General features: G+C 38.6%; 1 protein-coding gene across 1 annotated transcript in view; it reads right to left on the reverse strand.

Moving 5' to 3' along the window:
- LOC140931296 (uncharacterized) overlaps positions 1 to 26,844 on the reverse strand; it is a 61,202-nt gene extending 34,358 nt beyond the window's left edge. Inside the window, exons 1-3 of the mRNA XM_073381079.1 lie at positions 26,463 to 26,844; positions 10,714 to 12,151; positions 4,255 to 4,721 (exon numbers count right to left, since the gene is read on the reverse strand). Coding sequence (XP_073237180.1) covers positions 4,255 to 4,721; positions 10,714 to 12,109 — 1,863 coding nt within the window. The 5' untranslated portion in view covers positions 12,110 to 12,151; positions 26,463 to 26,844. The remainder of the gene's footprint in view (positions 1 to 4,254; positions 4,722 to 10,713; positions 12,152 to 26,462) is intronic.
- Positions 26,845 to 27,372: the final 528 nt, after the last annotated feature.

Raw genomic sequence — 27,372 nt, forward strand, 5'->3', positions numbered from 1 at the left:
TAATAATCGAGAGTTGCACACTCAGCGTATTTTCTTAACAACACAACAGGATCGGAATTGGAGTCTCATCTTTGGCTAACAAGCTTCACCTCGCAAGTAAAAACCTACAAAACAAACACTTAATCACTGTTGGAACGGGATTTGGAAATACACGAGCTCCTAAGACTCACCATACGATGAGAAACTCCCGGCGACTAGCGCGTTACAAAGCACATGGTTTCTTTCTCGCTACACGACCACAGTGAGACGCGCTCACTGAGCATGCTGGGAGTATGAATTACAAAAATCGAATGGAACGGACTTAGGAAAACAAAATTGTTCTCTTGTTGAGGATTGGCCTCAACACCTCACTTCGTAGAAATAATTTAATATTAACATTGAGGCATCATCACTGGAGGCATGGGGTAATCTTTTTTAACCAAAAAGGTTTCCAAAACATTAAGACGAGAAAATTAGTCAGAAATTAACTTGGAGGTGACTGACAAAGAACATTACGATTTCTATGAGAATGTTGAAATCTCTGCCTAGTAGAGTGGAACCAGAGACAAAGGCAAATATCCCCTTAATAGCTCACCTATATATTAAGTACCGATAAAAAGCGATTTATGATTCGGCTTTCGTAGGATATGAAGAATTAAGCAGATCGAGGAGGGTGTTATCCGTAGTAACGGATTGTACAAAGATTACGTGAATATTTTTCCGTTACCAAACATATCTTGTGTCCCTTGAATAGAGGTTCCACGGTATAAGGATTAAATGGAAAAAAAACTAATGGCGTGTGCGGTCTAATGACTTTCTCTAACGATACCAATTGCATCATCTCCGTTATTCGAACTACCATAAAATTTAAGTGTTAATAGTTTATACAGTTAAAGCTAGTCAATTGAAAGGACCTATAAAGCTTTAGGTCCACAAAAATGTTTAAGTCAAATCAGCGATGGAAGTTTTGGTTTAAAAAATTTATCACCTTTTTCAACATGAACTACATTTTTCCAGGTCTTGACATACATTAGAACCCGCAATCGGCGACAAAATTGTTGAGACATTTGTACTCAAGAGGGTAACTTCAGAGAACAAGAGAATCCACACCCCTCCCCTGTCCCCTCTATTCAAAGTTGAGGTGTTTGTTGTTTTGTATAGGTTGAAATGTACTTTGTAAAATCGATGCGTACTGCTGACAGGTTTATGAAATCAAGAAAAGGAAGTAGAAAACAACAACATACAAAGGCCAAGGGAATCGAGCAATAATAACAAACTTCAGTCTCTCACTGAATTTTCTTCTTACTCGAGGCTCTGTTCGCTCAGTGCTTGCTGGGTCAAAACCTAGCCGAAAACACTGAAATTCGTCGTGATCTTTCATCCTTGATTTGAATTGGTTCCGATTACTCCTTACGTTTTTCTATCGAACCCAATTTTGACCGAATATCCCGACAAAACTCGTCAAGAATATCGACATGGTTGCACATTCCAAACATATTTGTGCGTATTTCACGTAAGTAGTAAAATAATGTATAGCTTATAGGATTATTATAGCTGTTACGTCATTAGTTGAGATTATATGAAGTATTTATACGAATTTTCTACGCTCTCACAGAGTGTCTACGTTCTTCGCACTAGACAAGAAAATGCTCCGACTTCTTACACAAAGCAAAGCTGCATAGCATCGCTACATCTTTGCAGTAGATTATTTGCCCATATACTTATGAGAGTCTTGGAAGAATGTACTTTACAGTAGAAAAAATGAAGTTAGGAGGAGACTAGCCACGAGTAACCACAAGTAACCAACTTTGTTGCTGCGAGGTCACCAGGCTTCGCACCAGACTAATTTAGCTCGCGTACGTGACTAGCCTGTGTTGCCTGTGCCCGAAGCCAGCCTCATTTGAGACTTTTGGATGTATGTTTATCACCGTATTTGCCTCGATTTCAAGTTTGTCCCTCGAGATCGAGGCTATTTTGAAGCTAAAGAATACACGAAGAAAACTTAAAGCCCGGGAGATATCCTGTTTCGTACAGAAAGCCACGTTTTTGCAAGCGAAGAGTGTGAATTAAGGCAAGTGAAGGTAAAAAAATCCTTTGAATTGAAGCAATACGTTTCTCAGAATTTTTTTAAGCAATTCCTGGAACTCGTGACGGTAAATAAAGTCGGTGTTTTGCCTAAATTTGTATTCAGCCAGGCTTTGTTGTATTTATTGAATGCGTAAGTCTTGTAATAAGCTGATTTATTCTCACGGACTTTTATACAATGTAGCTTGATACAAACACTTATCTTGGTTCGAATTTCGGTTTTTATTCATCGCCTTCGCGTCGTGTTGCGTTACATGCACAGTTATTTAACAGTCAAATATCAACAATAGAAATAGACTGCAACTGATTCAAATTAATTGAAATGCAATGCTTCACTCGCAGTATTTTTAGTTTTTTTTTCTTTTAGTTCTAAAAGATAATTTAATTATTTCATATTATACTCAACTTGGTTTACTCGTGGACATTTCTACTAAACAGCAATTTTCAGCGATTATGACTGCTATGTTGCCTAGAAAACTATTTCATTTTCTGTCCTATTCACTTTTTTCCTTGTTTCGATAAAGGAAAGAATAAGAAATCGTGAGGCGCTACATCGCACGATGCCAAGGCATGTTAAGCGTGACACGAAATGTCACGCACTGAAAATAACGAAATCACCACATTCCAATGATGTTCTGTAGTAGGCATGATGACGTCAATCAAAACAAATAAAGAAATGAGTAGAATAAGTTTTCGTTAGGATGTATGGCCACTTTTGCGATTCAGACAATCGGTGCCAAAATTGTTGCGACATTGGTTGGTTTCACACTAACCGGAGCTCTCAAGGACCGTATTTCCTCGAATAATAGCCGGGGGCGATTATTTCTTTTTTCGCACAAAAAGGGGGCGATTATTCGAGGAAAGGCAATTATTTCAAATATTCCTCACTGGAACTCATGCCTAAATATTTTCTTTTATTATGCCATTAAATCAAAAAATAATCACATCAAATTAACTGAACATGGGCTTTTTAAGTGTTCCAAATTTTATTAGTTCCTTGAATAATTTTCATAGCTTGAATCGTCAATGATCAGATTTGCTGGATCACCTTGCACTTACACTTGGACAGGGAGGGGATAAAAGGAAGATAAGATGGCGAAAGGAGCGGAGGGGAGGCGATTATTTCAAATATTTCCGTCCAAGGGAGGCAATTAATCGAGGGACGGCTATTATTTGAGGATATACGGTATAATCTCGGTGTACTGGAAACTACTTTGAGTGTGAAGGGGTCAGTGAAATGTACCTACTTCAACTTTACTTGGTGACCACGGAAACGTTCGTAGTTCAGAGAAGTCGAAGTTCGCTGCCAAGTATGGTCGACACCACACTTGAGAAAACACTTGACCAATAACAAATGGAAGATATCTGAAAGCGATGTGCATGACGTGTACGTGCAGCAGTCCCGAGATTATAATGAACAGACATAAACATCCATGTCTCGGTTAGCTAAGAGCATCGCAGGAGAGGCCGAGCCCAAGCTCTAAGGCGATTTCTTTGCCAAAAAGCGCGTTGTTCAGCCATTCTAGTAAAATACTGAAGAAGATTTTGTTTTTTGTTTTGTTTTTCTGCCGCTCCTATAAACTACTCGTAAAAAAAACGAAGCACTTAAGCATCTCTTTTAGGGTTAAAACCCTCTGAGTTAAAATGATGAAAAAATAAAGAAGAAACTACAAAAAGCTATTTTCCAACGCAACGCAAAGGCCTCATAGTTTTAGTTTTTGTCACGAGCAATCACGTTGTGATATGCATAAACGATTTCACCGCGAAAAATGATAGACAGCTGGTACTTCAAGTAATATTCTTTGTCAACAAGTGTGAAGCCATGTTTTCTACAGAGAGACTTTAAGATTTTCAATTGCACATGCATTAAGAGCTTACTTGAGATTTACTTAGCTTCTAGTGTGAAGCTAAGTATTGTACTCAAATAGGGTAACTTCAGAGAACAAAAGAATCCACACCCCATCTACAGGTAGCTAGAACAGCGGCACAACACTGCATGGAGGGCCGATGGGGGAGGAAAATCGTTTTTTCCCCGTTTTGAAGTCAGTAAAACGTCAGAAAGTCCCTTTAGGGTGAAGTGTCTCAAGTAATTTTGTTGCCGATTGTGGTTGTGTCGGCCTGTTTTGTAAAATGAAGATATGTAGTGAGTTTTAAAAACTGATGGTATTTGAGCAAATAAGCCTGACAAACCTGGTTCACAAAAAAATCCTTCTCCCGTTCTTCATCAGTACCAAACTGTTCCTTATTTTTGTTATCATCATTTTGAAGGTCCCTGGTGGCTTTTTCCTTCGGTTCTTTCTCCTCCGGAGCCCAGTTATCGTTACCTGGAATATTACAAAGTCTTTTCACCACCATCTGTGCCACATTGTTCGAACATCCCAAAAACCCTTGTTTATTCTCATCTGGGATGGGTTGCCAATTCTTAGCTGCATCTACATCCAATTGAAATTTTGAAGGATCCACTTCAATTCCTTCAGTACTTTTTTCTTTTAGATTAAATGGTAGACCAATGAGAGACTTCTTTAAACTTGTTTTCCCTGCCCGATCCTGGCCAATAAGAAACACTCGACCACGGTAAACATTGACAGCTCCATCTTTAAGAGCACTTTGATAAGCAAGCTGTGCTCTTTCTCCGAGTGCTTCTATTTCTGAAGGAACTGGTGGAAAAAAAATACGACTAAATAAAGATAATTAATGTCGTTATAGCGGTTTAGTTTCCAGTCCAACATTGCCGATCAGAGCAGTACTTATGACATGTGTAGTTACATCACATGACTGACCTTTAGAGGCCATGGGGGAGGGGTTAATTTTTTTCTGAGACCAGGCTTTGCCCCACACCAATGATATGATAATCATTCATCTTTACTTCTTATTTTTCACTATGGTTTCAATACTCTGTTGTAACCAGAATTTCCAGTGTTACAGATACAATATCATAGGTGACGAATTACTCCTTAATTTTGGCGCGAAATTTCAGCGTTAATTTGTAATTTCACATGTGAAATTACAAAATTGCCATGGCAACCCTCCGTACGTCTCAGTGTCAAGATGGCGACGAAGTGAATGAAGATGTCAGGGCACAAAAAGACGCTTTAGAAAACCCGAACACACAAGAGAACATCAAGAAGGATTCTAACAGGTATTTTGCCGAAAAAGTCTGAAAAATTCTGAACTTTGTACGCCAAATTTAAGGTCTAAACATTTGAGAGAGTGGAGTTCTCGATCGATACGATCCAGGATAGACATATTAAAAATCCAAGATTGCTAACGTAATTCGTCACCCATGATATTAATAGGTAATCAAATGGTATACTCGTGAAATTAGGGAATAATTTCACTTGCGTTTTGTCCAAATCCTAATAATTTCCCGAGCCTTTAGTATTATTATTAGTATTATTAGGATTTGGACAAAACGCGCGTGAAATTATTCCCTAATTTCACTCGTCACCATTTGATTACACATACTAACACACCATTCTATAGTTGTGGGAATTTAACAAATTGACGCCAGTTTTTTATCATCTGTCCTCTTGTTGATGATAAAATGACATCATAACATTGTTTAACACTAACATTTTTTACAATAACAAAAGCTCAAGATAGTCAAATATTGCCGGTAAAAATGAAGAAAACAAAAGAAAATTTATGACTTTTTTACACTAGCGCAATGCTATTGTCAACAAGACGCTATGGAGCGTACACTTCGGCGTCGTGGGTGTGGACCTGATTAACTGTAAATGTGGAGGAATAGTAAGAAATGATACATGGTAAGAGTAAGGTGTCAATTTGTGAAATTATGGGATTTGTCAGGATATTCTGAAAAGAGCAACATCCAAGAGGCATACTTGCCAAAAACTAGCATTTCGGGGCAAATTGTCTCTGAGATATTAGCCCAGGTATGCTCTGATGACTCCATACAAATCCTTCTAAATTTGACTTGGGTCTAAACGTTTAGACCCAAGTCTATTTATAGGGCGTCGATTAAACCAGGAACACGGAACATTCCGGAGCATGCGAAAAATAAAAATAATTTTCATTAAAAAAAAGTAAATAGAATAAAAATAATAAAATAATATTTGTAAAAATTAATAATAAACAAAGTAACATAAAATAACATAAAAACAACAAATGAAGAAAGAAAAAGAAACCGATATCATATCCGAATAGAAGAAATTGTTCTTGTTTCTGGAATGTTCCGCGTTCCGGGTTTTATCGACGGTCGGTCAAATATGAGGTTACTGGCGGTCAGTAACAAGTCTAACAAAACAAACAGTGAAAAAAGAATTCTGTACTTTTTTTACATCAGGCTTCAAAAACAGCATAATCGTCTTATCTACGATAAAAGATATGTAAGGCATGGGTAAGGAGTCAATTACGTTGAGCATGGAATTGGCTAAAACCAATGTTACGAGTTCGAATGTTTTGAGGATAATTATTCACTGACTATCAGCACGCACGGATGTCGTATTAACACAAGGAAGTTTAATACCAAAGGAACGTAGTCTTTACAGAGCTTTAAAACACAGCATCCGCCTACACAAACTAGACTTGAACTTAAGTAAAACTAAACAGCCTCTGCCAATAATCACAAACTCGCACTTGAACTTCAGGTATCTTACGGCTTCCGCCAACTTGTAAGCACAGAACTTGAAATTCGACCTTCATCACACTTGACTAAACACAGCACTGCAGCTCATGGGAAAAGACTTAGTTCGTCAAAACAACTTGCTTGGAACTTGTATACTGTTTCACATAAGGTTCTAGGAAATACTAAACAGGCGAATAGTAGTAGCCTTTCGACATATTTTATGATTTCAGTAACTGACGCAAATCTGCTGACTCGCGCTGAAATGTCAACATGCCCTAATTAATTATTCATGAATGATGCAAAAACGTAGAGAACGTTCGAGAAAGTCGCCCAACGCATGACAGCAATTTTATTACGTAGCACTCAACAAAGACAAAACGTCTTGCAGCATTTTTTAAGGTGCGCTAACTCGTGAAATTTTTTTCAACACTACTTATTCTTCGAGTAAATTAAAGACTAAACTCGAAGTGATCTCAAGATATCTCGAAGTAATTGCGGTCTCATTTCGTGAAATAGCCAAACAAGCCGAAAAGTCACGAACTTGCGCGCCCAATCTTGTCCCAAAACTAGTGCATAATTTCATTGCTATTTTTCATATCCCAAACTACCTTGGGTCGCAGTGGCGCAATCGGCTGATCCCTCAACTTAGAGTCTCCTCTGATCTGACGGGTCACACAGGTGAGTCGGTTCAAATCCCGGGAAAGCCAAATTAATAATTCTAAGCTAAAGAATAAATCAAAGAAATCGAAGTGATCTCTTGATATCTCGAACTAATTTGGCTCTCACTTTGTCAAATGACCGAATAAAACCGAAAACCTACAGACTTTGCCTGCCCAATCTTGTCTAAAAAAAAGCAACTTTGGGACATTCCTGAGCGTTGCGAATCCTTTACTTCGCGCTCCGCCGAAATAATAACTTTTCTCGCTTGGTGATTGGCTACTGATGACAAAAATTTGACAGGTTAAGTCACGCCACTTCCCTGCATAAATTAGGAATTTAAATTGTTTAGCAATTCAAACAAGAATGAGAACAGCGCTATTTTTTGTCTTGAAAAACGGAGGCATTTTAGGGCTGTATAAAGTGGTTAACTAGCCCAAGGTTAAATATTATTTCAAGGAAAGATTTTGAAGCTGTTGAAGTAACCGAACAAGTCGAAGCAATGTACAGTTGAGCTGTCTGTAGATTAAAGTATAGCCTGGCAGTTTTGAGGAGCTGCTGACCAATCAGTACGAACAGAAATCGTGTACGTACGGCCGGTTGATCATTTCAGTTCTTATCTTGTTTGTTGTCCTGAACGCCATTCAGCCATATGAGCTGTGTACAATCAAACCGAAAGGTGGGTTTTAAAGGCATGAAGTTTTCAATTCAACTCACCAGGTACTTACAAAGTTTCATAAAGTTTGTACAAAAATTTTGTTTAGCTTTCGGAAAAAAGGATTAGAAACACACTCAGTACTTGCCAAAGAAAACTACCGTTAAAAATCTCTTTGTTTTTAATAAACTATACTTTCAGAATTGTTTTCTTACTTTTTTAACTTTAAAGCTATGTAGGAATATTAAACACTTAATATCTAAATCGCAGTTTTGAAACTGTACAATTTAAAGCACGTCGTCTCCGCTTTTGGAAACTAAGTGTCTTGTTTAGTTTCCTCTGCTAGAGAATCCAAACAGGGCGCCAAGTCTTGCATCAGAGCATAGTTAGTAGAAGAGACTAGTTAAGCCTGGTTTTCATATTTTGTCGGGAAAATCCCACACGATTTTACTTTTTGCCGACCATCCCAGATTTTGCCGATATATCGGATAATCGCCAGAAGTCTGCCCAGATTCTCGAGAGACGTCACGTTTATTTGTGTTAGAGGGACTGGAGCCCAGCAATTTAGGGGATTGGTAATGAGCGAGATCCATCGCCGACGTCCCCGACGGTACAAATGTGAGTTGTCATTTGTCGGGAATGATCGCCGACTATCGCAGAAATCTGGGAGGCGCCGGGAAAATAGAAACGCTCCTGATTCTCCAGATTTGTCCCCGTCTATATGATCGGGGATATCTACGGTTTCGAGTTTTTATTAGTCGGCAAAAATCTGGGACAGTCGGGAAACAGTCAATTCGCCTTTCGTCTGGGATTTTCCAGACATATGAAAACCAGCTTTAGGAAACCCGGCAAACATCAAAGTTGAAAACAATGGTGCTGTAGGCTATGTTGGAAGCTCCCTGACCGTGCACAGTCCTTTTTTTTTCTGTTCACAAATTATGACTGAATAAATTAATGCAATGTTTCTATTGGTCAATAACTTCAAAATGATAGGAATGCTCTTGAACGTTGTGCTCGGTGAGGCCCAAAAAAGCTAACAAAAACCTATAACAAAGGGTTTCCCAACCATTCCACTTTAATTAACTATGATCAGAGCTATCTGGCTATTTTTCTCAGAGGACAGAAAGTGAATCTTCTACGAAACTAAACTAAGCAAAAACAAAGAAGTTCGGCATTCCTTCGGCAAATGACCGCGTCTTGCATAAATTAAAATTGTACGTGTCTGTCCTCTTATTGATAATAAAAATTAGCCAATCAGCATGCGAGACATAATTCAGTTGTTGTAAAAATTATATTTGATTGGTACTCCCTTTTATTAGGGTAAAGGTGAAACTGAGGTTGATCTTGTTGATGTAATATGTTGTTTAAGATGGGGTACAATGTCGGGCGTTCATTAACCTTAGAAATTACCCAAAATCCTGTCATTTAAGGTGACTCGACCCAGTTTTTTTTGGGGGGGGGGTACCATCCTACCTTGAAGCTCTCTGGTATCCCCACCTTTACTTTTATCGTAAGTCTAACACATAGAATGGATAACATATAGATCAATCTACAATATAACATAAAATTTTTGGCGATCGGAGTAAATGTCACGTGGTTATAATGCCACGCCCCTTTGAGGTCTGAGTCGAAAATCTGCTGTTGCCGGCATTTTTTCGTGAAAATCTATTGGCTACACATAGTGCGCATTAGTGCCTTACGCTGAACGGAGTTTCACCAAAATCGCAAAGACCCAATTCGAGAAATTCAGCGGTTTCCAAATTTAGGTCATAATTTATGCGAAAATGATAAGCAAACTTTACACGGATTATATCTAATAAACTATGAGATTCATCTCTTTATTTTGGGCATCATTATAACAGATGGGTCCTTGCAAGTCAGCAAAACGCTTTAGGGCCTTGTAAATGCGCGCGATTTCAAGCAAAGCAAACATATAGAAATTATAGTTTTCGCTATTTGTTGACGTTTGTCAGCGTTTAAGAGTCCTTCTCACGAAAAAAGCATTTTCTTAAAAATTCGTAGTTTTTTTTCCTTCAAATTTTTTCAGGGCCACAATTGATTAACTAACTACCCGGACTCTGAATTTCATGGTCATTGAAAAACTGTGACATTATCTTCTATAAGCCCAAACTTGAGTAAACATTGAAGATTTTTAGCGTTTTGGCTGAGTTTGTGCTTGGGGAGTTGTCTATTGTTTCTAGTCTGTCATTATACAGCATTCTTGTTCAGCACGCGTGCAAAGACCGCGCTTGGCTGACTTCCGAATGCTCACCGAGATATTCCCGTCACGACTTGGTTTAATTATTGGCTTGCATTAAACCTATGAAAAAATGATATTTTTTTAATAGTAAGTAGATTTAGTATGTAGCACTTCTTGATTTTTTTGCAAAGGCACAAGAAGCACGAGAATTGATTAAAAATTGTGACTTAAACCTCTATGTATCACGCGTTTGCCTGTCTCACTGTACCAAAATTATTATATCTCGGTGAGCATTCGGGAAGCCAGCCAAGCGCGGTCTTTGCACGCGTGCTGAACAAGAATGCTGTATAATGACAGACTAGAAACAATAGACAACTCCCAAAGCACAAACTCAGCCAAAACGCTAAAAATCTTCAATGTTTACTCAAGTTTATTTGGCAAATAGTTGAGTTTTACCCTGGCTTTTTTGAACATGTTAATATGTGGAACCAACTTTCTTTTCTTTGAGAGATTCGAAAAATCTGAATGCTACTGTATAATTCAGCTCACCTGCAATATCAATTGCTACATACACTCCTTTCTTCTTCAACTTCAGGGCACATCTTATTGCATCAACATTTAAAGGATTGCCTCCCACATACAGATGCGTCAGCTCCCTCAGGTCACAAACCTCAGCAGGCAGTTCTTTTAGTTTATTTGCAACCAAGGACAACTCTTTCAGCTTGGTCAGCCTCTGTATAGTGGAAGGTAAACCAACCAATTGGTTGTCATTCACCCACATCTTTCTCAGCTCCCTCAGGTCACCAATCTCAGCAGGGAGGTTTGTCAGTTTATTTCCATTCAAGTCCAGCTCTTCAAGCTTGGACAGCTTCTGTATACTGGTAGGTAAACCAACCAACTGAATGTTCCTCACCCACAGCTCCTTCAGCTCCCTGAAGTTACTAATCGCAGCAGGTAGTTCAGTTAGTTTATTTCCATCCAAGCCCAGCGTTTCCAGCTTTGACAGCCTCTGTATACTGGTAGGTAAACCAACCAACTGGTTTTTCCTCACCCACAGCCCCCTCAGATCCCTCAGGTTACAAATCTCAGAAGGTAATTCACTTAGATCATTTTCATCCAAGTTCAGCCTTTCAAGCTTGCTCAGCCTCTGTATACTGATAGGTAATCCAACCAACTGGTTGTTCCTCACCTTCATCACCCTCAGCTCCCTCAGGTTACCAATCTCAGCAGGAAGCTCAGTTAGATTATTGTTATACAAGTGCAGCTCTTCAAGCTTGGTCAGCGTCTGTATACTGGTAGGTAATCCAACCAGCTGGTTGTTCCTCACCCACAGCTCCCTCAACTCCCTCAGGTTACCAATCTCAGAAGGTAATTGAGTTAGATTATTGTCACCCAAGTGCAGCTTTTCAAGCTTGGTCAGCCTCTGTATACTGGTAGGTAATCCAACCAACTGGTTGTTCCTCACCCACAGCTCCCTCAACTTCCTCAGGTTACCAATCTCGGAAGGTAATTGAGTTAGCTGGTTGAAATTCACATACAGCTCCCTCAGCTCCCTTAGTTTACCAATCTCAGCAGGTAATTCAGTTAGATTATTTGCACTCAAGTCCAGCTCTTCAAGCTTGGTCAGCCTCTGTATACTGGTAGGTAAACCAACCAACTGGTTGTTACTCACCCACAACTGCCTCAGCTCCCTGAGGTCACCGATCTCAGCTGGTAGATATGTTAATTTGTTACCATTCAGTTTGAGCACAATAAGATTGTTCAGGTTGTTTACGTTGTTCAAGTTGTTCAGGTTATTTTCCTCCAGCACAAGTTTCTCTATTTCACTCAGTTCGGTGACCGCAACAGGTACCCTGGAGAGTCTTTTTCCCTTCAGATCCAAAACTTTTAATCCATCTTCTTTTTTCAAGTAACCTCTCAATTTTGAACTGGAATAATACTCCATGTTTTAATTTGTTAAAAAAGTCTTGACAGTTCTTCTTATCATCTATAAATAATAAGCATAGAAAGCAATACAAAAATCAAAATCATGTGATCAATATAGGTGAATTTTAGAGTACAAAAATAAAAGAAATCTAGAACATGTGGTGTTAGTGCATTTAAACATCTTTTATTAATGGCAAATACTATTACTGTACTTACTCGGGCAAAGGTAGCTTATTAAAATAGCATTTCATCCTGTTGACCGGTCACAAATGTGCAAAATAGCCCTTGTTTGGTGGTTTGTCATGGAATAAGGTGAACAATGCCATATCACATCATTATTAAGAAAGAAATTGCAAAAAAAAACATTTTCAATTGTGAAAAGCGTTTTGTACGGTGGCCCGTAAGGGACATTGCAATCTTTTTTTTTTCTTAAGTTATCGCGCGATAAGTTAAAATTATCGCGCGATAAAATGAGCAGTTATCGCGCGATAAATGAGAAAATTTAAAAATTATCGCGCGATAATTAGTCAGTTTATCGCAGTAGTCATGAACAAAACTGACAAAATAAGAGAGGGTCAAATACAAATCGGCGACAAACATAACTACAGACCTCTCTCTCAACCCATGGTGAAAGAAACGCACAGCAAGGTCTTGCGCCTAATTACGGATCTTCACCATGAAAATCATATTGATGCACTCCTGAAACACAACAACAAAGAGGAAAAAAATATATTGCCTTTCGTGACACAGTACCAGCCCTCAGTGTCTACTTTAAAAGAAGTTTTACTGAAAAAATGGAATCTTACACAAAACCAACCGTTACTTCGCCAAATTTTTAAAGTACCAAGAAGAAAGGAAAATCCCTAAAGGACATGCTCGTTAGAGCTAAAATATAAAAGGTTTACACAAGGTTTCACGCCGGTATAGATGTGCGGCCTGTCACCCCTTGCATTTTCTCAAACTGACTAATTATCGCGCGATAATTTTTAAATTTTCTCATTTATCGCGCGATAAAATGACTAATTATCGCGCCATAATTCAAAGTTATCGCGCGATAATTTAAACTTATCGCGCGATAAGTTGAAATTATCGCGCCATGGAAAAAATATATTGTAATGTCCCTTACGGGCCACCGTAGTTTTGTCTATCATTTTTTGAGTTACGGAATGTGACATCATTTTATTTAAATACAATACTTTGAACTCTTCAGTAAAGAGGTTTCATGGTGGCAATTACCTCTGGTCCATTAGGATCTGGAAGGTTCTGAGTTTGACTCCAAGCAAAGTGATTGTGTTTTAGCTTTTCTTTGAATAATATTTAATGCTGGGACACAATAAGCCTGCCACCTTTCTCTAAGTCAAATGCATCAGATTTTTCCGAAAACGTCCCAGCGGCTTTTGAAGATTTCTAATGATTTTACGAAGACTTCCAAACGTTGCCGAAAATGTCCGAAGATTTTCCGCGTACCTTTGAGTATTTCCAGAGCAAAAATTAAAAGGCAGCATCTTTAACGTGCTGTGATATAGTTACAACATAAAGTCAGCTTTAAGCGTCTTTTTCGAATATTTATGGGGAAATTGAATTGAATTTTTGTTATTAATCGTGAGTTAAAGATCAACTTGTCTGGATTTGTGAGTCAGGCGTGGACAAATTTCTCTTGCTGCACGAAATCAATGTTTTTAGTCCGCAGGCGTTAGACTCATGCATAATGCGAAAGAGTTGGCAGGCGTGTGACACACTAGGTGACAATTGTATTATCTCAGGAGTTACTTGATTAGAGGAAAGCTTTGATTTGCGGATTATGGCCGAATGACGAATGCCAACGGCTCAGTGTGTATACAAGCTGGGTACGTCGTTTGTCGTTTTTCTGGAAGAGGAATACATTCTGGATTATTCCATGAATAGCTTTAATTAAAAAAAAACGGTTTTCTGTTTTTACAGTTTTTAGAATATCAGCCCACACTTGTATAATGCAAATAGTGCAAAAAAACGTACAAATTCAAAAAGTATTATGTCATCAACTGACATTGTTGGCACAGCAACAAGATATTTTTGGTCCACGAAATTCTAATAGAAGGGTCGACCCTGTCGCCAGTAGCCTGCGTGGCAGGCGTTCGAAAGGGAAGGGGAAGGGAATTTGTGCGCGAGACCGCGCGCGAGGGAGGAGGGAGGAGGGGAACCCCTGCAAGCAAGCCCTTTTCGCCATCCCGCCTACTAATTAAAAAATAACAAAAATAACGCAACTGTGAATGACTATGTGTCAAATAAGTATGGCCGCGATGCACGTATTCCTAGTCGTATTTCTCGCACTGTTTTTCTTTTGTTTTCCTAAAACAAGAAATATAAAGTGAAGATACTATTATTTAAGTTCAAATGCGGTCGTCCATTGAAGGAATCTTCCTTGAAGGTGCAACGACGCGTGTCGAGTTACATAAAATCAGCACAAATCTATTCAAGTTGTTGCTGATGGAATCAGAATAAGTTAATGTAGCGGCTCTTCGAAACTTTGCCGTCACTCTGAGAATTTCTATCAGGACGAATTGGATCTAGCGTTCAGACTTCGTCTCCATTCTCGACCCCAGTGCTTACGGGTTGGGGAATGCGCGCGTAAGCTCTGGGAAACTCTGCGCCGGAGTAGCCAAAATCTGGCTATTTGGGCCTCACAGCGCATGCTCTTTGATCGAACCAAAACTCATTCTCGTCCCCAGAGCCACTCGGCTTAATTTGTAACCGACCCCTTGTTTCCCGGCCACGTGACCAAGAAACGACGGGCTCTGAGACGAGAATGACCGAAACTTTTTGCTTCTTTTATATCTACTTCGTCGCGAAGGCCCTGTAGAATTTTCAGGTATCCAAGGCTCTTGTGGTAGCTGCTGAGAAAAATACCGTTAAACGTTCCAAATCACAGATTTGAGACTTGAAGTTTGCATATGCTTGACAGTTGATTAAATATTTCAGTGGACTACTTCACGAGGCGGTGAGTGAAACCGAATGGCTTGTTAAGATAAACGTATCGAAATTCCAATAAAACTTTCCAAAATGTGAATTTAGCGTCCTTTTATTTATGTTTGTTCATGAACATTAACTTCAGCGAAGCTGTTTTGAAATGCGATATCGTGGGAAAAGAAGACAACTATTCTAATCTCATTCTACACGCATCACTTTAGGGAAAGATTTACTTTACTTTACTTTTTTTCTTGAAAGTCTGTTTTGGGGCAATTTGCTATGGTGAATTAAGGAATGGGGCACTGCAAATTTGGAGGGGGGTGGTCTGTTTTAGTAGGGATTTTACCTTTCGCATAAATATTTTAAATTTAACATATATTTCCCATAAGGATTCATTTTTCATTATTACGAGTGTATTATCTCTGTCACGTAACTTGCCACACCCATTTTTTACTTTTTATTTCAATCCAAATTTACACCACTTTATAAATGACACTTGTAATTTAATTTTTTTTTTTCAACCACTATCGACACAAAGTTTATGGAATTAATTGGGGTTTTCTTAAATTATCTACGCTTTGTAAACTATAACCTTTCTTGTTAAGAGGGAGACTGGGACGAGAGAAAAATATCTAATAATTACGAAGGAATGGATCATTTCACAAATCCCCGATTAATTTAGCTTATTTGACTGCAAATAAAATATTATGGAAGGGAAAACGATTGTGGTCACATTCATTAAAGTGGTGTAGTCTGCAGAGTCCAAATTTTGCATAATTATGGGAATGGCTGGTCACGTGATATGTAAAAAGTAGTGTTTAAGGTCCAAAGTGGTTGTGGTCTTAAATGCAGCGGTCTAAGTTTAAATAGAAGGAAGATACTGGATAAAACAAGATCAAATCATAAAACCCCGCAAGTAACAAGGACCCATGCCTTAATTCACCTGAGTACGACAAGAAGCTCAAGTTTTCATTCATACTCGGCCACTTCGTTTGAATATGATAACGTGGAAGTCAAAGAATGATCAGTAATGTGTCATGCTTCTTAAATTATAGCTGGCAAAGATGTCGGTGTATTTTTATTTTATTTTTTCACATTCAAATCTTTTTCTGGTTCAATTTCGATATGTAGCTAAGCTATTTTATTTGAAAATTGGAAAATCCAGTAATTCTCCGTAATTAGTCGTGCAAATGTTGTTTTGGAATCGCTGAAATCCAGAATCGGCCGGTCGTGTTTACTTCAACATTTCTTGGGAAAAACCCGCTAACACGCCAGACACGCCGCACGTTCAACCGCTCTCGTGCAAATTTAAATGGACCAATCAGAAACACTTTTATTGCTGAAACCAGTCAGAGACAATCTTGCTCCAGGGTTCCCCAGAGCTCTTGATCTTTCTCCTCTACATGCTCAGAAGAGCTCTGGGTCGAGATTGACTTCGTCTCCTGCTGATCGTGCGAGCCGTTCTTGTGCGCATGCGGGGAAAGAGAACCGGGGCATTCTCGTCCCCAACGCTACACGGCTTTCTTTCTTTCCTAAGGATGGCGGCGGGAAAAGAAAATTTAACTCCAGTGCTTCGTCCACGCAAAATTCAGACTTAAGAGCTGAAGAAAACGGATAAAGATGAACAAAACGAACAATTTGGGGATATAGAGAATCTAAGTGCAGAGGAAATCTTAAAACGAATGAAACGATGTTATGGAGAAGAAACCGTTTAAACGTAAGAACCTTGGTCATATATTTTCGGCGGGAAACGGCCCAGAATGCTACAAACCTTCCCAGTTTCTTTCTTTTTTAGTTTTCTTTAACTTTTTGGCGTGTTTTTATTTAACAACAACAATCTGCGGTACTTTGCATTGGCGAAGACTAGAACAATATTAAATCAACATTTCCTAGCTAATATAAAATTTCCTGGTTTATTCGATCGCCGTCCAGTTTGCCTTCATGAAGTCGAGGGGTTGAGGTTAGGAGTCATGTTTCATAAGAATTAAGCCTCGTTGGTGTATAGGTATAGGTATAGGGGAAATCATTGATATGTATAAGGGTCGAGTCCATGACGTCACCCATTGTTATAACCTAGGTAAAAATGCGTTCCTCCATCTAATAACTGTCTTCCTGCATACTAATTCGGTAAAGGTTTACTAATGAGCATCTCCCTACTACAGTAGGAACAATAGGCTTGCCCGTTAAGTAACTTGAGCCTGGTTTGAATGTGTATTAAAAGGCAAAAATAGGAATAAGAAAGCGATCACCTAGCAACGCGAGAAACGGCTTACTATATCTTATTTAGCGCTAAAACTCGGATATATGTAAACAAAACACATACACAAAATAGAACTGAAAACTCTCTATTTTAATTTTTTCTGACGTTTTCTCCTATCTATCTCGAGGAAATGAAAAACTATTGCAATCTCAGCGTTTCACGCACCGTTAGTCAGTTAATTATGCGAGTTCGCAAGCCCAAAGTTGAATACAAATTACCTCGACAGGAAAGACCTAAGGGGGCACCTTGACGTATTATTATATAAACAATTTGAAATAACTTAACAAGGATCAATTAAAACACGCGACTAATAATTGCTAGCAATAAAACCACAAGAGAGATACCGTTTTTTAAAACTTTATTAAAAACAATGACAAAAAGAGTCAAATACACAGCGATTTGTAAGGAATGGAAATTAAATAATCTTCATCTTCTTCGCCCAAGGAGTACTTGTAAGGTTTGAATTTCTTATGCCGACGTTTCCTCAGCTGTTTGGCATGAGCTTTATGATCATCCAAATAATTTACAAATTTAATCCGATGCCTTTTGTGCTTCGGGCCTTGTTGCGATGGGATTTCTACCGTGGGAGGAGGGGTCAGGAAAGCAGGATTTAAGGGTGGTGGAGGGGTGAGGCTTTCTTTGTCAGGTTTTTTGAGAGATAGCGGCTTGCAGGTGTTACATTAAAGGGGTTGAGGGGAGTGGAGAATGCTGTCGTTGCTGTCGAAGAATCTTGTGTCCTTGATGTTAAGTCTGGAACAGTGCTGATTATTTCTTCCGGTCGTGTTCTTGTATTTAATTGTTCTTTAAAAGCCAGGTATCTGTTCTGCAACTGAAAGTATTGTTTAGCTTTTTCATCGTCCCGAAGATCGTTTCGAGAAAGCAAGTCATCCATGTTGCCTTGTATTTCTTGCATAGCTGGAAGAAGCGGGACAGGTGAAAGAGTTTGCTGCTTCAGATATTTTAGAAGCTCTTGAGGAATATTTTCTTGAAACCTTGCTTGGTTAAAGCCTTCTTCACTGGGCAGGACGTTTGTTCGCAACCGACAATTATCTTGGGTACGTAGTAGTTTTCAGATCAATCAGAGGATAACCAAAAGGTCTTTTTACAGCCTCTTCGTACTGATTTAAAAAGAAATTAGTTTGTCCGGGATACATTTGCTTGGCCAGAGTCAAGATTTGCAATTTGACTCGTGGATTCTTCAATAACACCAAATAATGACTGTTTAGGCTTATGCTGCGGCTACCTTTCCCCTGATGAAATAGATTCTGCACGATATAAATCACGCTCAGATTGCGATGATGAGAACCACGAGTAAAGAGGTTCACAATTCGCTTGTCTTTACTGGCGTCAATCACCTGATCATCAAACACGATCAAATTCCGTTTGTTCACATCAAAATAGGAATCCTGCTCCAAAGCCGTAGGAATTCCCTTGACGAATTCAATGTGTGGCATGGAGACTAACATTTGTGTATACGCAGGCTGCTATGTGAATAACACCAAACGATCCTCTCCGGGGGAGGGTAAATGGTCTCTGAAGCTTGTTGCAATAGAGATCGAACCCAGGCCGTTTTTCCGGACCCGGTCATTCCGGCAATCATGGAGGTGAAAGGATGCTCGACGCGAAACCGCTGACATTTCTGTGAAAACATTGGAACTGTTTGAAATGGGATGAGACCAGCATTGCGGTGTTTAGACATCACGTGCCTTTGCATACTATCTTTTCTACTTAATGATTGATCAGATAGATTTGGTTGAAGAAGAACACGAGAGTGAACATGAAGAAAGCGAAAGTTCTGTTGATGAAAGCGAGGATGAAGAACCGAGAATAAAAGAAGAACCAAGAATAAAAGATGTTTTGAGTCATCTTTCCCGCGCAGTGCCGGAAAAGCGTGCTTCTGATTTGCTGCATAGTATGGCTGCGTCCAAAGATATTCTTTTCTGGACTCCCAGTGGACAATTACGTCGAAATAAACGCACTATTCCCGTCACAAACATCGCTGAGCTAGTTGAGTATGTGTTACTCCCTCATAACAATGAGGTTACCAAGCCTCGTACGCTGAATACGTTTCTAGATGGACTTGCAGAGTTAGGAATCGATTAAGGTTTAATCAAGAACAAAAAGTTGTTAAGTGAATTAATAGAAAAGGAAAACGGCTACCAAAATGTAGAAAATACTTCCGATAACGAGAGTAATAATGAGGAGAGTTCATCGGATATTGAAAATCAGGAGGAGGAGGAAGTGGCTTCTGAGAATGGCGTTGAAGCTGAAGGCACCCAAGAGAGCGACAACGACACTGAAAACGACAGTCAGGAAACAGAAAGTAGTAGCCCTGAAACGTCCACCGCCTTTCACTCTAAAAGTCCCTGTGAACATTGCGAGAACTCTATTCTGTACTGGACATTGATCAGGAAATGTCCTAAATGCTTTTGGCACGACTACTACAAGATTTGTCCTATATGCGATCACCAGATTGCCGAGGGGAGAAATTACAGGAAAGAGGGCTTTCGTCGGTGTCACGATTGTGGAACAGTTACACACAAAAACGCGAAAACGTTGGAAACCAATTTCTATTCCCCTTCTAAAGAGGAGAACGAAGATGAAGATTAATTAATTTCCATTCCTTACAAATCGCTGTGTATTTGACTCTTTTTGTCATTGTTTTTAATAAAGTTTTCAAAACGGTATCTCTCTTGTGGTTTTATTGCTAGCAATTATTAGTCGCGTGTTTTAATTGATCCTTGTTAAGTTATTTCAACTTGTTTATATAATAATACGTCAAGGTGCTCCCTTAGGTCTTTCCTGTCGAGGTAATTTGTATTCAACTTTGGGCTTGCGAACTCGCATAATTAACTGACTAACGGTGCGTGAAACGCTGAGACTGCAATATTTTTTCATTTCCTCGAGATAGATAGGAAAAAAACGTCAGAAAAAATTGAAATAGAGAGTTTTCAGTTCTATTTTGTGTATGTGTTTTGTTTACATATATCCGAGTTTTAGCGCTAAATAAGATATAGTAAACCGTTTCTCGCGTTGCTAGGTGATCACTTTCTTATTCCTATTTTTGCCTTTTAATACACATTCAAACCAGGCTCAAGTTACTTAACGGGCAAGCCTAGGCAAGCCTATTGTTCCTACTGTAGTAGAGAGATGCTCATGAGTAAACCTATACCGAATTAGTTCATTATTAACCTATACCGAAACAGGAAGACAGTTATTAGATGGAGGAACTCATTTTAACCCAGGTTATAACAACGGGTGACGTCATGGACTCGACCCTTGTGCATACCAATGATTTCCCTATACCTATACCTATACACCAACGAGGCTTAATTCTAATGAAACATGACTACTGAGGTTTAAGGCTTACTTCTCTTTTTCTTTGAGTTAAATGTAAAATCTCTTTTATTTTTATACTTACCCGTTCCAAATTAAAAGCACTGACTTGATTGAGAATGATAAAAACTGTACAGCACGATACATGTTTTGACTACTGTAAAACTGGTAGGATTGAAGGTCATAGCTTACTAGGTTTCCATCTCAGCTAATATATAAGCTTATAATATATAATACACTAAAAATATGTATGTTACTGGTACATAACATCCTAAACTGGTCAAAGCACATACATTTAAGGTATCATCCACCCTCAAGCACCCTCCTTGCGTTGATCGGCGCTAGAGCTTTTGCTTTTAACAAATACCCCCATAAACCGTACATTTTCTGAAAGCTTAATAGTTCCAGATTATTGCTTAATTCTTTTAAAAATCAAACTATTAACGCGATTTAGAAATGAGAAGCTTTTTGTGAAAGTGGGTGTCACTGTTAATTTAAGTCCAGTCCAGCCAAAAATTAACGGAAGAAGCCAATTAAAAACGCACTCGCATTCGCATTCGCACGTTTGACTAAAAAACCGTGTCTAAGATTTTTGTCAAGTGCGTTTTTTCTGTTGTTACAAGCAGGTGAAGTTAGGGATAACAAATCGTTAGCACTACCTGTGAAAAAAATACTCTAACTCGAAAACGAAAAAAGAAATCAAAATTCGCAGACACTGTTTTTTAGAAAAACTAACTGACAGTAAGTTGGCCAAATTTCAGCCAAATTGGTTCACGGGTTGCCGACTTCGAGTTTAAAACGTACCCTCAACTTGCCCTGATTTTCAATTCGAGAAAACAGTGGAAAAAGATTTTTGGCGGCGTACTACCCGTGATGAGATTATAACAGATTATAACACCAAAGCTGTCAATGTTGATGCATACCAGAGAAGGGACAACAATAGTGACACAGCAGCAAAAGTTGAAAACGAAACCCGACAGCAGATGAACAATTTATTTCAAAAGCTCTGCTCTGTTCAATCCTCTCTGTTGTCGAGAAAGCTTCATTAGTTATTTGCAACGAGCAGTTTTCATTTTCGCACCGGACAAGCCAAGTTGAGCCAAGCCAACTTTTACTCGATACATTTTTTAAAAGTTCGACTCTTCCCTGGAAAAATGGACAACAAACCGCTTCCTGGAGTTTTTCTTGAAGCTTCTTTCCCGCCACAATAGACTTTCAAAACAGTACTTCGTCCGATTTTTATATGGGGCGGGACCTCTCGTGACTTCGTCTCTCGCTTGGCTGCTTCGCGGCCTAAAAAGCTCGCTCCGCTCGCTAACGAACTCTTCAAACTCGATTCCGCGGTAGTTTCAATGGGTTTCTCAGGAGCTTTGTCATCGTTTAGCCATTTTCCTTGATTGTAGTAGGAGCCCTTGTCGCTCTCTGCTAATTTCGAAGCCCACTCTTTGGCGGCAAAGCGATTTTGTCGTCTTCTTTTGTCTTGGAGTCGAGGACGACTCGAACGGACAAGCTCTTTTTTCTTCTTTGGAGGCATTCACTTTCAAACTCATGGGAAAACAGTGAGCACTATACTTGTAAACCACGATTTCTGTCAAATTGCGTGATTAGCTTGATTCAACAGCGGCACGCTTACCAAGTATGAAAGGACTTGTCAACGATCAATTAAAATAATTAGCATAGAAAAAACTTTTGCACTCCATAAGTCTTCACAGAAAAGACACTTTTTCCTAGAATTTTTTTTCAAAGAAAGCTCTTGATGAGCTCTATTTAATTGTCTAAAAACTGCAAATTTAGGAAAATGATGATTTTTTACCCTGGATGATACCTTAACATGTTCCCCATATTGTGGAGATGAAAATGAACATAATAATAATAATAATAATAATAATAATAATAATAATAATAATAATAATAGTCTTTATTAAAAGCCAATAATGCATCAACCGTGCCTTATTTAGAATGAATATAAAATATGAAACAAATTAAGATAAAAAAAAATACAACTAGCTACTAATGGCAGACATTGCTAAAAAGACATCTGTTTACAAAAGTGGATTTAAAACGTGAAGTACGAACTCTAGGTAATATGTAATCATGGCCCCTCCTGCGTAAGTGCCTAGTACGTCTCGGCGGTAAGAGATCATCAAGTGCAGTGGTATTTGATGTGATCTTGTTCCATAATTTGCTGTCTCTGGTGGTTAAAATATCACAAGTACTATATTTCTTCAATTAGTATCCAGACTTAAAAGCCCTAGCAAAGAGCAACCCCACACCTCAATAGCATATGTGAAGACTGAGATAATTAGACTTGGAAGAGCAGATCTAATTGCTCCTTAGGGTAGCCATAGAATCTACAAACTCTTAAAATATACAAACGACTGCTGGCCTTACTAAGCTCGTGATCAAATATGCGTTACATGCATATTTTTATCACTAGGTCGTTATTGTATTATTATTATTATTTATTGCATTGAAGGTTAAACGTTAAGACAGAACGAATAACTTGGTTTTTTCAAAGGGTGACGAAGATGTGAGTACATACTGATTTTTGGTAGGAAGGAGATATAATCTAAATTTATGTATAGTTTAATAAATAGCAGGAGTGCTTTATCAAGTATAAAGCATGAGGCACAGCCAGTGCATGTGCAGTTCCATCTGCTGGATTTAACACAGGTTGCATTGTAAAACATACACCATATTTAAATTTTGTAGGTTCTTGATTTGCATTACTGATTTAAAAAATACAGGACAGTGGCGATATTATTAGCTCTGGGTCAACACTTTCACCAGATGAATCTGAAAATGAAAAAGAAAGAGACCCACCACCTTTCCAGGCTAATACTGCAGAGGGGGGTAGCAGTATTCAGTTGTCACCAAAACTTTGCAAGATGATTGTGAGATTTATATGTGGAAGTGTTTTGGGTAGAGAGGAGATCTCAAGGCTGCTGAAGAAGACATTCTCTGTCACACCTAGAAATCTCATGTCCCTCACACTATCTCAACTGTTGGAAGTGGTATCCAAGAAGCCAGCAAGGCACAAGTATGTGGAATCCCTGGTGAACCTGTTGATCCGAGCTGAAGATGACTATGATAAAAGTGAACAAGGAGTCTGAAATATAGTTACCTTTCATCAATTTAAAAGTGATGATGTTGATTTTATGACAATTAATGCCTAAAAGGACTGTATTTTTTCTGAGAAGTTTTTTCTGAGAGTTTATTGTTGTAACCTTTCCTCAAGGGTACTAACAGTTTTAACCAAGCAAAGACCTTACCTTTGAAGCATGTTGTGTTGGATTAGTTAATTTTCTATCTTATACATTATAGCAAGAAGTCTTGAAGCTTTCCGTATTGTACTGTAAATCGAACAACCAGTCAGTGTAAATGCACTTGAGACATTGATGGATGCATTCGAAGAAGATATTTTGAAATTCTAAGATATGTATACTTATGTATATAAATAAATTCAAATAGTTTATTTGTACAAAATAGGCACTATGTTTTATTTAAACCAAAAATATAGTTAAGTGTATTAAAACTGTTTGATAAGAAAATGAAAATTATCAAAGTTGATTTGTACAAAAGCTGTTAGTCTATTCTAGACTTTTTGGGATTTGGATGGGAAATTTTAATCCCAATATTGGGAAAACCCGGGCGCAAAAATAACCCATTCTTGGGTAAAACTTGGGACCTAGAAATCCCATTATTGGGAATAGAATGGAAAGTTTCAATCCCAATACTGCGAAAAAACTGGCCCAAAAATAACCCATTCTTGGGTAAAACTTGGGACTGAACAAATCCCATTACTGTGAATAAAATCGTATTTTAAAAAGCCATATCTCGTTTTGGCAGCACTTTCCCAATTTTGGGTTTTCTCAAAGAAACCCTTCGAAATCCCTGAGAATTATTTCCCTTTTTAAACCCAAAATGGGAATTCTGAAATTTTTCTTGTGGGCCGTACTAGACACCTGGCGAGTATTCGGTGTAAAGCTTATTGACAAAGTCGCTAGAACACTCTTCCATTCATTACTTTTGTTTCTGCTCCGTTAAATTTGCCCATGCAATTTTTTTATTAACGAAATCGATTTAGGCCCAGTTCAAACGTCGAATTTCACATGTGCCGAATTTAATTGCTATTTTAGTCGACTAAAATAGTTAAATACGGCATTTGATTCAAACGTCGAATTTAACTCACTGAATTCTGTCGAATTTAACTCTCTTCGCTGTCAATATTCCCAGTAATATAATAATAATTTACTAAAATTCATTCATTAAGTTCGGCACATGTGAAATGCGACGTTTGAATCAAAAGTCGAACCAAAGTCGAATCTTCGACTGTTTCAGTCGCAGATACGGCAAACGTTGCATTTAATGTATATAAACAGTCGAATTTAATTGATTCAAACGTCGCACTTCACATGCATTTAACTCTCGCGTTAAGTTCGGCACATGTGAAATTCGACGTTTGAACCGGGCCTTTTTTTAACTACAAACGATGAGTATTCAGGCAGAGTACGAGTGGCAAGCTTCAATCCGATGTGACAAGAGAGATATACGCCTTTGAAGTTCTGTTAATTTTGCGGGTGTAAAAAATTCAAGAAGTAAACCCACCAAAGTTTAATCGATCATATCGTTGCGAAAACGTTATCAATTTCGAAGTAGTTTCTAAAAATACAATAAAGAGGGATAGTTCTTTCAATTTGCATTGGCAAAGAAAGATTAGCTTTGAAGACACAGAAGACAGGGTTGTAGTCGAAGGCTCAAAAACATCTTCTATTAACCAATATGGCGCCGGTCCGAGGCACCCAAAAACCGGCCATTGCGATAATTTCCGAAATAGGAGGAATTAAAACCTAAACTTTCCTATTCCTTATTAAAGACCCCAAATCAAGTCTACATGCCAAGTTTCAGCCAATTCGGTAAGATAGTGTGGCAGCGACTTTTCAGTATATAGTTCGAATCTTACAGACAGCTGCTCTTACAGCTGAACGACGAATAACATCACGGGAATGTTTGTCATTCAAAGAGACGCAAATATTCAAGTGGCCGCCGGTATTCTAAGGTTTTAATAACCATAGAACGAGTATAAACACGAGCTTAAAAGAGTACAGTGAGCGCAGGGAGTGACATTAATTTCTCATGCATCAACAACTCGGTCGTATTAAATAGACCTTGTCACGGTTTTCGACGCCATCTTGACGAGTAGGCAAACGCGTGAGAAATTACAGTGTTTGTATGAGAATCTAATGTCGAATAATTTCTGTGGAACGGCTGTTCTGAAAAAAATATATATTGTAAACTAAAGCTCCACTCCTAAGGATTCTCCTAAAAAAATTTGAGGGCGTTACATGCACTAGAAGACCTAGAACCACTTTTTAAAAAATTTTCTATACATTTGTCTGTAAGAAACTCCCGGGAAAATTACAGACAAATATATGGAAAATCTAAAGCAAGCCTCTAGAGAAATTTAAGCACAGGTACGCGACCCAATTTTTTTAGGACAATCCTTTGCTTTGTAGCTTTAGTTTACAAAAGATATTTTTTTCAGAACAGCCGTTTTACGGAAATTATTCGACATTAGATTCTCATACAAACACTGTAATTTCTCACGCGTTTGCCTACTCGTCAAGATGGCGTCGAAAACCGAGACAAGGTCTATACCATAACCACGCACTTTCAAGTTCGCGTTCAAACTCAAATATTAAACCACGGAACGAGTATAAGCGAGAGCAGGAAGTGAGATTTTTCAAACTGCAACGACTCAGTCGTATTTTAAAATACCATAACCACGCACTTTCTACGAAGTATTCTATATGTAATATACAACTCTTACCTCTTGATCTTAGGAAGAAAGCCTTTGATGAATTTCGTCTTAATATGTTAATTTTTATGGTTTCTTTCACGGAAAACTTTCCTCTGCGGTTGTCCCTAAATATACATACCGGTCAGAAGGACAGCCGAGAGGTACTGGAGACGACTTCCTGATTCGGCTGCAATATTGTATCCAGAGTCTTCAGGCTTTCTGGACAGTGATGATCGATACTGAATTACGTGGTTCGACGACAGAGGTGAAAAGCTTCAAGATGAGTTGTTCAGCGCTAAACTTGTTCATCTTGACTTTCAAAACTGATATAACATCATTCGTCCGTCGGCTTTTGAAAACCAGACTGGCGGTTTAGGATAATACAAACATCGATTCTCGGAAACTACCGTAGCTTCCGCCAGGATCCCATAAAGCTTCCGCTCATACCCAAGCGCCAATGAAAATGCTACATGTCTGAAATATGTATCTGTGTTTTCCGGCTAGATTTTTGACGCTGCTGAATTTTTGTGCGATGACATTACTCTATGGGCCAAATTGTTTGTTTATAAACAACAATTTGTAAAGTTTCGTCCTGATTTGTAGTATACGTAGAGTAAAATGTACGAACCGTATGTCATTACTTAATCTTGTCCCGCCGCGCGTTCCTGATACCCTGTCGGGTCGAGAGGAAATCATTTGTGTTGTGATGAATGCCGTTGCTGCGGATGTAATGTTTTCACAAGTATTATCAATAGTGGAAAAAGGATGGAAACACTAAGGTACGATGAAAATTGTTCTGGCAAATGGTTAACTTAAGCGAATGAAGTACTTCAGAGTAACGGAGTGGACATGCATTATTTTTTACATTGACTTGTGCCATTAGTGAAAGGACGTGGACAATATGTAGGTTATGAACCTCAATTGAAATGATGGGCCAGCC

The sequence above is a fragment of the Porites lutea genome, chromosome 3 (genome assembly GCF_958299795.1).
Source record: "Porites lutea chromosome 3, jaPorLute2.1, whole genome shotgun sequence".
Classification (NCBI taxonomy): domain Eukaryota; kingdom Metazoa; phylum Cnidaria; class Anthozoa; order Scleractinia; family Poritidae; genus Porites; species Porites lutea.